This window comes from Gorilla gorilla, chromosome 21, assembly GCF_029281585.2.
Source record: "Gorilla gorilla gorilla isolate KB3781 chromosome 21, NHGRI_mGorGor1-v2.1_pri, whole genome shotgun sequence".
Lineage (NCBI taxonomy): Eukaryota > Metazoa > Chordata > Mammalia > Primates > Hominidae > Gorilla > Gorilla gorilla.
In genome coordinates, this window is record NC_073245.2 from 49200516 (window position 1) to 49215660 (window position 15145).

General features: G+C 44.2%; 1 protein-coding gene across 4 annotated transcripts in view; it reads right to left on the reverse strand.

The window, feature by feature from the left end:
- Positions 1-2885: 2885 nt before the first annotated feature.
- Positions 2886-15145, reverse strand: part of RBL1 (RB transcriptional corepressor like 1) — a 90004-nt gene continuing 77744 nt past the window's right edge. For all 4 annotated transcript variants that reach the window (XM_031005045.3, XM_055373474.2, XM_055373475.2 and 1 more), the window contains 3 exons: positions 10136-10284; positions 5981-6145; positions 2886-3739 (listed from right to left, as the gene is read on the reverse strand). In XM_031005045.3, coding sequence (XP_030860905.1) covers positions 3569-3739; positions 5981-6145; positions 10136-10284 — 485 coding nt within the window. In that variant the 3' untranslated portion in view covers positions 2886-3568. The remainder of the gene's footprint in view (positions 3740-5980; positions 6146-10135; positions 10285-15145) is intronic.

Consider the following 15145-nt stretch of genomic DNA (forward strand, 5'->3'; position numbering starts at 1 on the left):
GGAAGGCATGATTGGTTTTGAAATCTGAGGATGTGAGATTTGGGAAGGGCCAGGGGCAGAATGATATGGTTTGGCTGTGTCCCCACCCAAATCTCATTGTGAATTGTAACTCCCACAATTCCCACATGTTGTGGGAGAAACCCAGTGGGAGGTGATTGAATTATGGGGTCAGGTCTTTCCTGGGCTCTTCTCATGATAGTGAATGTGTCTCATGAGATCTGATTCTTTTAAAAATGGGAGTTTCCGCCGGGCATGGTGGCTCATGCCTGTAATCCCAGCACTTTGGGAAGCTGAGGCAGGCGGATCATGAGGTGAAGAGATCGAGACCATCCTGGCCAACATGGTGAAACTCCATCTCTATAAAAATACAAAAATTAGCTGGGCGTGGTGGCACACGCCTGTAGTCCCAGCTACCTGGGAGGCCGAGGCAGGAGAATCACTTGAACCCGGGAGGCAGAGGTTGCAGTGAGCCAAGATCCCACCACTGCACTCCAGCCTGGTGACAGTGCAAGACTCTGTCTCAAAAACAAACAAACAAACAAACAAAAACAGGAGTTTCCCTGCACAAGCTCTCTCTTTGCCTGCCACCATCCACGTAAGATGTGACTTGCTCCTCCTTGCCTTTTGCCATGATTGTGAGGCCTCCCAGCCATGTGGAACTGTAAGTCCATTAAACCTCTTTTTCTTCCCAGTCTCGGTCGGATATTTCTTTATCAGCAGTATGAAAACGGACTAATATAGTATCTAAGACTTAAAAAAAAATTTAAGGTGAAATCTACATAACACAAAATTAACCACTTTTAAATGTCCAATACAGTGGCATTTAGTAAATTCACAATGTTATGCAACTACACCACCTCTATCAAGTTCCAAAATAGTTTCATCACTCCCCCTCAAAAAACTCTGTATCCATTAAGCAGTTATTTTTCATTTTCCCCCTAGACCCTGGAAACCATAGGAACATTAACTTTTAAGTTATTCTAAGGAATTTTAGAGACATAGATATTCAAACAGACAGATTTCAGATGGCTGTGCAACTGCTTCCAGTCATACAGAGTTTTTTTTCAATAATCTCAATTCCAATTTTTATTAGCCATTTTATGTACATTGATACCAAGTCCTGAAAACTGATAAAAACATGTCCAGAATTTCTTCTTTTCCTTTTCTGAGTAAGGCTCTTGCCCTCTCACCTAGGATGGAGTGTAGTGGTGCAATCACAGCTCACTGCAGCCTCAGAATCTCCCAGCCTCAAGTGATCCTCTCATGTCAGTCTCCTGAGTAGCTGGGACTACAGGCACATGCCATCACACCCAACTAATTTTTTAATTTTTTGTAGAGATGAGGGCTATGTTGTCCAGGTTAGTTTTGAACTCCTGGACTGAAGCAATCCTCCTGCCTCAGCCTCCCAAAGTGTTGGGATTATAGGCATGAGCCACAGGACCTGGCCCATGGTTTCTTATACAGTCAATGTACAAATGCTCATTTATATTTTGCACAATAATGAAGATAAAAATAACAATTATAGCAACATACAAATATGTACAAGGATTACAGACAGACTTTGTTTTTTGGCTTATAACAATGTGTAGATACTACACAAAGAATGACGATGTAGTTTTCATTTACAAGCAAAATGTGACCAAAATCCCTTTCCTTCTTAAAATTGAAAAATGAAATTCTTGAGAATACTAATTAGTGACAGCCAAATCTTAGACTATTTTAAATTAGCCATGGTTATAGGTGAGTTAAACATTGTGACTTTCCAAAATTAAGGTTTGCAGTTAGAAACATAAACATTTGATAAAACTTCTCAAAATTAACTATGAGTGGCTTATTCATGTCCTTTGGATTCCAGACACACACTGGAAAAAGTAAATGTTAAAGAGGTGATATTTTGGAAAGCATCCCTAGTACTGAAAAACATCTTCAGGAGTACTCAGTACTCCCTAGTACATCCCTAGTACTGAAAAAAGCATCCCTAATACTGAAAAGCATCCCTAGTACTAAAAAACATCTTCAGGAGTACTCGGTACTCCCTAGTACATCCCTAGTACTGAAAAAAGCATCCCTAATACTGAAAAGCATCCCTAGTACTAAAAAACATCTTCAGGAGTACTCGGTACTCCCTAGTACATCCCTAGTACTGAAAAAAGCATCCCTAGTACTGAAAAGCATCCCTAGTACTGAAAAACATCTTCAGGAGTACCCAGTGGTCAAACACTAGCAGAAAACTCATGATGCACTAACAATACTGAGAACAAAGTGTGGGAAGTAATAAGCAGCTATTTTACTGATGTATTAAATATATTAGAATTATGAGGCATGAGATGATATTTATGTGGTTTTTAAAAGGTTTAAAATATTCTTAGGGACTCAATTAGATATTGAGAATGACTGATAACTATGATCTCAAAAACAGTATATCACACATAATCATGGTGTTACCTTACTAATAGGAATTTAGTTTTTAATAACTAACTGAATTTTATTTTACTGGCTTGAGAAGCAGCTGCCTATTTTGAGAACTACATGAGTTAATACGATCATATATAATTAAGTTAATGTCACAGAAACCAAAATGATAATAGTTTACAAAAGAAGAAAGTGCCCCATTTATTGGGTTGTGACATCAGGCTGAGATGGCTTAGGGCTGGAAAGCAAGGATGAGTGTAGCACTGGGGCTCAGGTACAAATCTGTTTATAAAGCTCAAGGAGAGAAAAGGCACGAGAAGGGGTGAGACAACTCTGAATGGCAGTGGTACCTGGATGTGGAATTACCACAGTGGGCCAGAGACAGGATGATATATAACCCTCTGGCCAGGTACTATGGGAACCAACCCCTTCCTTCAATATTAAATTAAGAATACAAATATCTCAAAGCATGCTTACCAAAAGTAGATTATTTATCCTCATATTACAGAACACAGAAGGAGACATTTATTTTTAAAAGAGAGCTAAAAACTTATGGGGTTTCTCCTTATTTCATCTTGAAAACTAACTCAAGGAGCAAACATTAAAAAAAATTCCCTATTAATATATATATATATATTTTTTGAGATGGAGTTTTACTCTTGTTGCCCAGGCTGGAGTGCAGTGGCGCAACCTCGGCTCACCACAACCTCCGCTTCCTGGGTTCAAGCAATTCTGCCTCAGCCTCCCAAGTAGCTGGGATTACAGGCATGTGCCACCACACCCGGCTAATTTTGTATTTTTAGTAGAGATGGGGTTTCTCCATGTTGGTCAGGCTGGTCTCGAACTCCCGACCTCTGGTGATCTGCCCGCCTTGGCCTCCCAAAGTCCTGGGATTACAGGTGTGAGCCACTGCGCCTGGCCGGACTATTAGTATTTTTAAAAGGCACTTAAAATATTCCTTTCCAATCCAACTCAAAATACATCTCTGTCAACTACATTTTGGATAAATATTTTAAAAAGCACACAATTTTTGTGCAATTTTTTCTTATAACCCAGTGATATTTATCATCTATAGGGCTAAAAGGTTTGAAGGACAGAGCTCCAACTTTCTGCAGAACAATCTGAAAGTGCTTTTATCATAGAAACAAGAACAACATTAATGATTTGCTCTTTCACTGACAACATCCTGTAGTCGTTTCAGTAAAACGTCATCATTTTCTTGACAGACGCGTTTGGCAGGGGATTCTGCATCACTATCGATGGCTATTACTCGCTTCTTGGTTCTCTGCTCACCTTGCCTTATCATGTTGTTGATATCTTTCAAACTCTGTGCAGAAATAGAGAATGTGTGTGAGTAAAAGAGGGAGAGGGGAAATGGCAGCAAACAACCAAGCTAATTGTTTTTTCCTGTGCTGTATCCTCTATCCAAATCTTAACACTGGGATAAGGACTCTTTTTAAAACTTAGAACAACCTAATAAGGGATGGCTTGAACTAATCTTTTCAGGTGGTTTAAAAATTAGATTTAAGGCCAGGTGTGGTAGTCTGTAATACCAGCACTTTGGGAGGCCAAGATGGTTCAATCACTTGAGCCCAGGAGTTTCAGACCAGCCTGGGCAACATGGCAAACCTGGTCTCTACAAAAAATACAAAAATTAGCCAGGTGTGGTGGCTTGTGCCTGTAGTCTCAGCTACTCGGGAGGTTAAGGAGCATCACCTGAGCCTGGGGAGGCTGAAGCTGTAGTGAGCAGTGATCATGCCTGGGAAACAGAGTGAGACCTTGTCTCAAAAACCAAACCAAACCAAACCAATCCAAACCAAACCAAAACAACTGAATTTACTGTATAACAGTAGCTCTTGATGTGTAGTACCCAGACCAGAAGCAGCAGAAGCATCTAGAATTTTTTATTTTTTGAGACAGGGTCTCTCTCTGTTGCCCAGGCTGGAGTGCAGGGCATGATCTTGGCTCACTGCAAGCTTTGCCTCCTGGGCTCAAGCTATTCTCCTGCCTCAGCCTCCCTAGCTGGGACTACAGGCACATGCCACCATGCCTGGCTATTTTTTTGTCTTTTTAGTAGAGACAGGGTTTTGCCATGTTGGCCAGACTGGTCTTGAACTCCTGGCCTCAAGTGTTCCCCCACCCCGGGCTCCCAAAATGCTAGAATTATAGGTGTGAGCCACCGTGCCTAGCCTTATCTGTTTTTTTTTTTTTTTTTTTTTTGAGACTAAGTCTTGCTCTTGTCGCCCAGGCTGGAGTGCAATGGCATGATCTCGGTTCACTGCAACCTCTGCCTCCTGAGTTCAAGCGATTCTCCTGCCTCAGCCTCCCGAGTAGCTGGGATTACAGGTGCCCACCACCATGCCCGGCTAATTTTTGTATTTTTAGAGACGGGGTTTCGCCATGTTGGCCAGGCTGGTCTTGAACTCCTGATCTCGTGATCTGCCTGCCTCGGCCTCCCAAAGTGCTGGGATTACAGGTGTGAGCCACCGTGCCCGGCCCTAATCTGTTTTAACAAGCCCTCCCAATGATTTTAAAGCTCCCTACAGTTTGAGATCCTCTTCCTTAGAGTAATGATTTTCAACATTTTTTTTTTTTTTTTTGAGACAGAGTCTCGTTCTGTCGTCCAGGCTGGAGTGCAAAGGGGTGATCTCGGCTCACTGCAACCTCCGCCTCCCGGGTTCAAGTGATTCTCCTGCCTCAGCCTCCAGAGCAGAGTAGCTGAGATTACAGGTGCGCACCACCATGCCTGGCTAATTTTTTGTATTTTTAGTAGAGATGGGGTTTCACCATGTTGCCCAGGCTGGTCTTGAACTCCTGAGCTCAGGCAATCTGCCCGCCTTGGCCTCCCAAAGTGCTAGGATTACAGGCTTGAGTCACTGTGTCCAGTCAGGTATATTATCTTAGCCAACTTTGTCAAGTATAGTAGGAACTCTGTAGTTATCTGTATAACTGAATAGAAAAGTAATAAGAAGGAGCCACTGTATTTGGACAGAGTTACAATCTGCCCCACTAGAATTTCTTCCAGTTTATACTGATTCTGACTTCTGGAGACATACTGAACATATCTGCTTGATAGTCCATGAAGTATCTGAAAACAGCAATCATGTCCATACCACATCTTCACCACTGAACAAGGATAAGGATGGAGATGATCACAGAGTTGTCTATGTACACAAGAGGAGGCTTGTGTTTTCAGACATCTTCCTATCCTGGGTGCCATCTACCAAATGCACTTTCACTTCCAATGCCTTTCTTTCAACTTGACATCCCCCAGGTCTGACCACTTGCAGGTGTTGCCTTACTGGTCCCTTCTCAAGATCTTGCTTGAACAGGAAAACATGCTGGACTTTCAAAGTGAACTCCACAAATACCACGTCAATAATAATGGATTAAACTACCTCAAACTGAATATACTGCTCTTGATGAGAGGAGACATGCCATAGTTAACATTTCATATTTTATTAGTATAGTAGTAACTTGGCCAAAAAAAAAAAAAAAAAAAAAAGAGGCAGGATTAACAGTTACTGACTGTTAATCTGAAATCCAACTTTTAGCCTATTCACCTTACCTTAGAAGGGCTGCCATTGAACTTGTACAGCAGAGCGCTTCTTGGTGTAAGGCCTGACCCATTCTTGTGCGGGGAAATATAAATGGAGTGCTGCTGGGAAATGCGGCGTGGTGAGCCTGGCTGTTGTTTAATATGTGGAAAAGGAGAGAGTGGTGGAGCATCCATCTAAAATAACCCAAAAGTCAGATTTTTTAGATAAAAGTTTTTCTTTGTTTTTGAATCCCATATTTTTATTCTTATGGTATCTTCTAGTTAGAAAACAGTTATACTGTAAAAAGCTCATTTATGGTTGAGAAAAAAAATGATCCATTACTTCTTCTTCTTTTTTTTTTTAACAATAATAGATGAACTAGAATTTATTTTCCTGAATCTTTTTTTTTTTTGAGATGGAGTGTCTCTTGCTCTTGTTGCCCAGGCTGGAGTGCGATGGCACAATCTAGGCTCACTGCAACCTCTGCCTCCCAGGTTCAAGCAATTCTCCTCCCTCAGCCTCCCAAGTAGCTGGGATTACAGGCATGTGCCACCACGCCCGGCTAATTTTGTATTTTTAATAGAGATGACCATGTTGGCCAGGCTGGTCTCGAACTCCTGACCTCAGGTGATCCACCCACCTTGGCCTCCCAAAGTGCTAGGATTACAGGTGTGAGCCACTATGCCCGGCCTATTTTCCTGGATCTTTCAGGAAGTTCTATAACTAGTATTAAGAATTCTGGCCAGGCACAGTGGCTCACACCTGTAATGCCAGCACTTTGGGAGGCTGAGACGGGCGGATCACCTGAGGTCAGGAGTTTGAGACCAGCCTGGCCAACATGGTGAAACTCCGTCTCCACTAAAAATGCAAAAATTAGCTGAGCGTGGTGGCATATGCCTGTAATCCGAGCTATTTGGGAGGCTGAGGCACTAGAATTGCTTGAACCCAGGAGGCAGAGGTGTTGCAGTGAGCCCAGATTGTGCCACTGCACTCCATCCTGGGTGACAGAGCAAGACTCTGCCTCAAAAAAAAAGAAAAAAAAAAGAAAAAGAAAAAAAAAAAAAAGAATTCTGGGGCCGGATGCAGTGGCTCACTCCTATAATCCCAGCACTTTGGGAGGCCAAGGTGCTCAGATCACTTGAGGCCAGGAATTGGAGACCAGCCTGGCCAACATGGCGAAACCCCACTTCAGCCGCCTGAGTAGCTCCTAAAAATATAAAAATTAGCCAGGTGTGGTGGCGTGCGCCTATAGTCCCTGCCACTCGGGAGGCTGAGCATGACAGTTGTTTGAACCCGGGGACAGAGGTTGCAGTGAGCCGAGATTATGTCACTGCATTCCTTCCTGGGTGACAGAGTGAGACTCTGTCTCAAAAGAAAAAAAAAAATTCTGGACAAGACACCAGGAGTTAAGCCACGAGCATGAGAACCTCATATTCATGCTTAAAAAGTAAGGACAGGCCGGGCGCGGTGGCTCATGCCTGTAATCCCAACACTTTGGGAGGCTGAGGCGGGTGGATCATGAGGTCAGGAGTTCAAGACCAGCCTGGCCAAGATGGTGAAACCCTGTCTCTACTAAAAATACGAAAATCAGCTGGGCGTGGTGACAGGCGCCTGTAATGCCAGCTACTCAGGAGGCTGAGTTACAGAATTGCCTGAACCCAGGAGGCAGAGGTTGCAGTGAGCTGAGATTGTGCCACTGCACTCCAGCCTGGGCAACAGAGCGAGACTCCTTCTCAAAAAAAAAAAGTAGGGACAAAGAGTAACCAATCTTCTAACACTTGCTGTAACAATCTCTCTCTACACACATACCTGCTCACAACCAAAGCAGTAGCAGAGAGAATAAGAGGCAGAGAATTCTATTAGCCAGCAGGATGATTCCAACATGGAAAAAAATCTGTTAATGAAATGGGAAAGACTTCATATGGAAACGGAAAAGATTTAGAAATAAGTTGGATGAGCAAGCATTTCATTTTTAATACCCTGTATAATGGAAATAAATTAAGATGGTAGAGATATTCAGAGTATAGCACATGACAGAGGGGAAGTGAAACTGAAGCAGGATGAACAGTTATGACCTCTGAGAATAGTCATAGACCATATTCCACGAAAAGAGGAAGAATAGAAATCTACAGATGCACACAGATACATAGAAACAGCTATTGGCTGTCCAGCTGCAGCTTCTGCTAGGGCCTTCTTTTCTTTTCTTTCTTTTTTTTTTTTTTTTGAGGCAGGGTCTTGCTCTGTTGCCCAGACTGGAGTGTGGTGGTGCGATTGTGGCTCATTGCAGCCTTGACCTCCTGGGCCCAAGCGATCCACCTACCTTAGCTTGCTGAGTAGTTGGGACTAAAGGTGTGTACCAGCCACTACACGGCTAATTTTTAGTTTTTTTTTTTTTAAGAGACAGGGTCTTCCTGTGTTTCTAGGATGGTCTCAAATTTCTGGGCTCAAGCAATCCTCCAGGCTTAGCTTCCCAAAGTGCTGGGATTACAGGCTTGGGAGGCGCCTGGCTGGTCTCTCTTAGAGCTAAAGTCTGGTCTTCTGGGAAGCAACCTCAGCTTACACACTGGCAACACTTTCTCAGGCCTGCTGCGACTGCCAAAACTAGGGTCTGCATAAAAATTTCTTAGTGGTGCCTCTATTAATGATCCAGGCCTATCTACTTTCTTTTGTCTTTCTTTCTTTCTTTTTTTCTTTTTTGAGACTGAGTCTTGCTGTGTTGTCCAGGCTGGAGTGCAATGGTTCAATTTTGGCTCACTGCAACTCTGCCTCTCGGGTTCAAGCAATTCTCCTGTCTCAGCCTCTCAAGTAGCTGGGATTACGGGTGCCCACCACCATGCCTGGCTAATTTTTGTATTTTTAGTAGAGATGGGGTTTCACCACGTTGGTCAGGCTGGTCTCGAACTCCTGATCTCAGGTGATCCACCTGCCTCAGCCTCCCAAAGTGCTGGGATTACAGGCATGAGCCACAGCGCCTGACCTCCTTTTGTTTTTTTTTTGAGACAGAGTTTCCCTCTTGTCGCCCAGGCTGGAGTGCAGTGGTGCGATCTCTGCTCACTGCAACCTCCGCTTTCTGGGTTCAAGTGATTCTCCTGCCTCAGCCTCCCGAGTAGCTGGGATTACAGGTGACTGCCACCACGCCCAGCTAATTTTTGGTAGAGATGGGATTTCACCATGTTGGCCAGGCTGGTCTCAAACTCCTGACCTCTGGTGATCCGCCTGCCTTGGCCTCCCAAAGTGCTGAGATTACAGGCATGAGCCACCACACCTGGCCCCTTTTGTCTTTAACTTGAGAAAAACATTAATCTCACAATATAACAACAGAAAAATTTACCAAATTTGCTGGGTGCAGTGGCTCATGCCTGTAATCCCAGCACTCTGGGAGGCCGAGGTGGGCGGATCACAAGGTCAGGAGTTCGAGACCAGCCTGGCCAACATGGTGAAACCCTGTCTCTACTAAAGATACAAAAAATTAGCCAGGTGTGGTGACACGCTCCTGTAATCCTAGCTACTAGGGAGGCTGAGGCAGGAGAATCACTTGAGCCCGGGAGGCAGAGGTTGCAGTTGAGCTGAGATTGCACCATTGCATGCCAGCCTGGGTGACAGGGTGAGACTGTCTCAAAAAAAAAAAAGAAAACAAAAAAAACAAATTAGTTGTTTTAATATTCATGTTCCCATCAAGTTCTTACCCATATGTATACGGAATTTCTAGCAACATAATCATGGTATAGATAAAATTCATGCCAGGCGTGGTGGTTCACACCTGTAATCCCATCACTTTAGGATGCTGAGGTGGGTAGATTGCTTGAGTCCAGGAGTTCAAGACCAGCCTGGCCAACATGGTGAAACCCCGTATCTACTAAAAATACAAAAAAATTAGCCAGGCGTGGTGGCATGCGGCTGTCGTACCAGCTATTTGGGAGGCTGGGGTGGGAGGATCGCTTGAGGCCTGGAAGCAAGGGTTGCAGTGAGCCCAGATCTCGCCACTGCACTCTAGCTTGGGCAACAGATCCCATGATTTCCTCTGGTCTCTGTTGTACCATAGCCTTAATCACTGATTAAGTTACTGGTCATGCTCTGATTAATTGCTAGTAATTTTACTTTGACATATTTATCTAGCAAAATAAACTTATAGTAATCCAACTATGACAGCAAATAATAATAAAGTAGTAAAACATAAAACATACCATATGGTCCTGATTCGACAAGTCGTATTTCAGTGCAAATGACTTCACTCTTCCTACATAGATTGTATTGTAAAATTTTATAAGATCACCTCTTTCCTCTTTCACTGGTCCACTGGAACAGTCAGGTGTTTTTGTAGCATCTTCTAAGTCTGTTAAAAAGAATGCAATGTTGTGATACAAAGCATACTTTTTATTTTTTGAGACAGGGTCTCACTTTGTCACCCAGGGTGGAGTGCAGTGGTGCAATTTTGGCTCACTGCAGCCCTGACCTCCTGGATTCAAGTGATCCTCCCATCTCAGCCTCCTGAGTAGCTGGGACTACAGGCACGTGCCACCATGCCTGGCTATTTTTTATTTTTAGTAGAGACGGGGTTTTGCCATGTTGCCCAGGAGGGTTTCCAACTCCTGGGCTCAAGTGATCCACCAGCCTCAGCCTCTCAAAGTGCTGGGATTACAGGCATGAGCCACAACACTCAGCCTAAATATAATTCTTTTTAATCCTTAAAACAAGTTTCTAAGGAAGTAATGCAAAGTTTTCAATTAACTACAATACACTTGAGTACAGTGTTATGTTTGTGTTACTTAGGTTAAGCTATAACCTGGGTCTCACAAGTATTCTAATCAAGACTGCCACTCTGGAGCAGTCTGCTAACATGACATTGACGAATTCACAGCCCATGAGGAGTGAGCTGGTGTTTTAATCAGGAAATTCATTCTCCACTCCAACAGTTTCTGTTAGGCATATCTCAGTCAATGACCAATGCTTTGCTCATTAACATACTCAAGGTCAGAATTTTTTTTTTTTTTTTGAGAAAGAGTCTTGCTCTGTTGCCTAGGCTGGAGTGCAGTGGCACAATCTCAGCTCACTGCAACCTCAGCCCCCAGGTTCAAGCAATTCTCTTGCCTCAGCCTCCGAAGTGGCAGGGATTACAAGTGCTCACCACCATGCCTGGCTAATTTTTGTATTTTTAGTAAAGAGGGGGTTTCACCATGTCGGCAAGACTGGTCTCAAACTCCTGACCTCAAGTGATCTGCCCGCCTCGGTCTCCCAAAGTGCTGGGATTACAGGTGTGAGCCACCATGTACAGCCAGAAATGGGTTTTTACTGATGAAAATAGTGAATGTTTATTAAGTGTGACTAATGCTAAAAATGAGCTCATGTTCAGGAAATCAAAAGTATTTAAGATAAGCAGATTGGTTAAAATATTTGAGACACTACCCTCAATAGCCATGAAAGGGATGAAAGATCCAGTGAAGTCTCTCGGCTTTACTCTTAGGGATAATAATGTTAAGGCTAAAAGCTCTGAGAAGTCCTGTGTCCAGCCCTGAATTCTGATCCACGGTATTTGCTTGATGCTAGCCTTAAGGTTGACTGAATCCTGCATCTGAAATCTTGGCACCTGTTCTTGAGCAAATCTTTTCTATGGGTGGTGGTCAGACATAGAACTGGGATATATGAACTTACTGCATAGGATATATAAATTGTGTGTGTGCTTTTTAAACAGTAATTATTTTACAACTCATAATGAATTTGTTTATAGAACCAGAACTGTTCTTCCCAAGTTGGTGTTCTTTGGTGTGTCCAAATCTGGGTCATAGCATCTAACCATAGCTCTAAGAACTGGAAGGTGACTTATCTGAATATAGACTTGTCTGATTGTATATCCTCCTACATAACTTTCTCTCTCTCTCTCTTTTTTTTTTTTTTTTTTTTTGGGACAGGGTCTTGCTCTGTCTGGAGTACAGCGGCAAGATCATGGCTCACTGCAGCCTTGACATCCTGGGCTCAAGCCAACCTCCCAATTCAGCCTCCTGAGTAGCTTGGACTACAGAAGCCCACCACCATGTGTGGCTATTTTAAAAATTTTTTTGTAGCAATAGGCTGTCACTATGTTACCCACAATGGTCTTGAACTCCTGGGTTCAAGCCACCCTCCTGGCTTGGCCTCCCAAAGTGCTGGGATTATAGACGTAAGCCACTGTGCTCTCTCTTTTTGAGTGCCAGAATTCCTGAGTTCATTATCACTGGATATTCTCCCTGCCCTGTGCCACCACCACTGTACAGGATCTGTAACAATGGTTGTTTGCTTACTTGCTAATAAATATATCTAGTTAATAACCGTATGTAAGGCAGAGTGCGGTGACTCACGCCTGTAATCCCAGCACTTTGGGAGGCCAAGGCAGATGGATCACTTGAACCCATGAGTTCAAGACTGGCCTTGGCAACATGGTGAAACACCATCTCTACAAAAAATATAAAAATTAGCCAGGCCGTGGCTGAGTCGAGAATCACTCGGGCCTGGGAGGTCAAGGCTGCAGTGAGCTGTGACTGTGCCACTGTACTCCAGCCTGGGTGACAGAGCAAGACATGGTCTCAAAACAAACAAACAAAAGGTCAGGTGCAGTGGCTGACGCCTGTAATCCCAGCACTTTGGGAGGCCAAGGCGGGTGGAATACCTGAGATGAGGAGTTCAAGACCAGCCTGGCCAACATGGCAAAACCCCGTCTCTACTAAAAATATAAAAATTAGCTGGGCATGGTGGCAGGTGCCTGTAATCCCAGCTACTCGGGAGGCTGAGGCAGGAGAATCACTTGAACCTGGGAGGCGGAGGTTGCAGTGAGCCGAGATCGCACCATTGCACTCCAGCCTGGGCGACAAGAGTGAGACTGTATCTCAAAAAAAAAAAAAAGAAAGAAAGAAATTGTGTAGCAGAATTTGATCTGAAACCTATATATACAGGAAGTGGCGAACTCTCAGTCACCTCAAGTTTCTTTGGCAGATACTTATCAAAAAGAAAACAAAACAGAAAACGACATCGTCTATTATCTTTTGCTTACTTCTGCTCTCTGCAACTTCACTGCTCTTGTAGCTCAGATACTTGCTAGCAGTTAGTTTCTCATAGAAAAAACACAAAACAGGCAAGTGATCCACAGCTTCCTAGCTAACCTCTGATGTCTGCTTTTGTAGGAACAGAAAAACCACCCTGGATAGGTAAGCAACATGTATAACAAATATAGAAAATGGCTTTTGTTGTTGTTGTTTTTTTGAGATGGAGTCACTCTGTCGCCCAGGCTGGAGTGCAGTGGCGCGATCTCCGCTCACTGCAAGCTCCACCTCCTGGGCTCACGCCATTCTCCTGCCTCAGCCTCTGGAGTAGCTGGGACTACAGGCACCCGCCACCACGCCCGGAGAATTTTTTGTATTTTTAGTGGAGATGAGGTTTCACCGTGTTAGCCAGGATGGTCTGGATCTCCTGACCTCATGATCCACCTGCCTCGGCCTCCCAAAGTGCTGGGATTACAGGCGTGAGCCACCGCACCCGGGCTTGTTTGTTTTTTTGAGATAGAGTCTAGCTCTGTCGCCCAGACTGGAGTGCAGTGGCAGGATCTTGGCTCACTGCAACCTCTGCCGCCCAAGTTCAAGTGATTCTCCTGCCTCAGCCTCCTGAGTAGCTGGGATTACAGGTGTCTGCCACTGCGCCTGGCTAATTTTTGTAGTTTTAGTACAGACGGGTTTCACCATCTTGGCCAGGCTGGTCTTGAACTCCTGATTTTGTGATCCACCCGCCTCGGCCTCCCAAAGTACTGGGATTACAGGCGTGAGCCACCGTGCCCAGCGTTTTTTTTTTTTTTTTTTTACTTGAGATGGAGTCTCACCCTGTCACCCAGGCTGGAGTGCAGTGGTGTGATCTTGGCTCACTGCAACCTCTGCCTCCTGGGTTCAAGCAATTCTTGTGCCTCAGCCTCCTAAGTAGCTGGGATTATAGGTGCTCACCACCATGCCTGGCTAATTTTTGTATTTTTAGTAGAGACAAGGTTTTGCCATTTTGGCCAGGCTGGTCTCGAACTCCTGACCTCAGATGATCCACCCACCTTGGCCTCCCAAAGTGCTGGGATTACAGGTGTGAGCCACCACACCCGGCTAGGGTTACTGTCTTATATACTCCTCGTTGCCTTGAAAAGGCTCCAGAATAATACACTTATGTATATCCCAGTGGACACCATAATGATTACGGATATTTTTATAATTTAAAAATTTGCTTTAATTCATCAGATTTTCTCTTAAGAATTTATCCTAAGGATGCGGCCTAAAGATTAAGCTACAAACGATGCTCATCACAGAGCTGTGCATAATTAGAAGCAACCTGGCCAGGCATGGTGGCTTACACCTGTCATCCCAGCACTTTGGGAGGCCATGGTAGGGAGACTGCTTGAGCCCAGGAGTTGGAGACCAGCCTGGGCAACATGGCAAAATCCCACCTCTACAAAAAATTAGTTGGGTGTGGCAGCAAGACTGAGATGAAAGGAGCACCGGAGGTCAGGGCTGCAGTGAGTCATGATCGTGCCACTGCATTCCTGCCTGGGTAACAGAGTAAGATCCTGTCTCAGAAAAGAAAAGAAAAGAAAAAATAAAAGAGAAAGGAGGGCAGGGGAGGGGGAGAGGAGGGGGATGGGGATGGGAAGAAGAGAGGAAAGGAGAGGAGAGGGGAGAGGAGAGAAGACGAGACGAGACGAGACGAGACAAGACAAGACAAGAAAAGGAGAAATGACCTAAATGTCTCACACTGTGGCATTAAAGAAATCACAGTACCTAGGCTTAGAACAGTGGCTCATGCCTATAATCCTAGTACTTTGGGAGGCCAAGGTGGGCGGATTACTTGAGCTCACGATTTCGAGACCAGCCTGAGCAAACATGGCAAAATCCCGTCTCTACAAAAAAATATAAAAATTCGCCAGAGTGATGGTGCATGCCTGCAGTTCCAGCTACTCGGGAGGCTGAGGTGGAAGGATTGCTTGAGCCTGGGATGTCCATGCTGCAGTGAGTCATGATCATACCACTGCACTTCAGTGTAGGTGACAGAACAAAACCCTATCTCAAAAAAAAAAAATCATAGTATATACACATGTATATATTACATACACCTGAAATACATGGAAAGATGAGACAAGAGAAAGGAGGTAGGCAGAAGAGGTGTATGAATACTAACCATTTGATTTTCCTTTCTTTGAA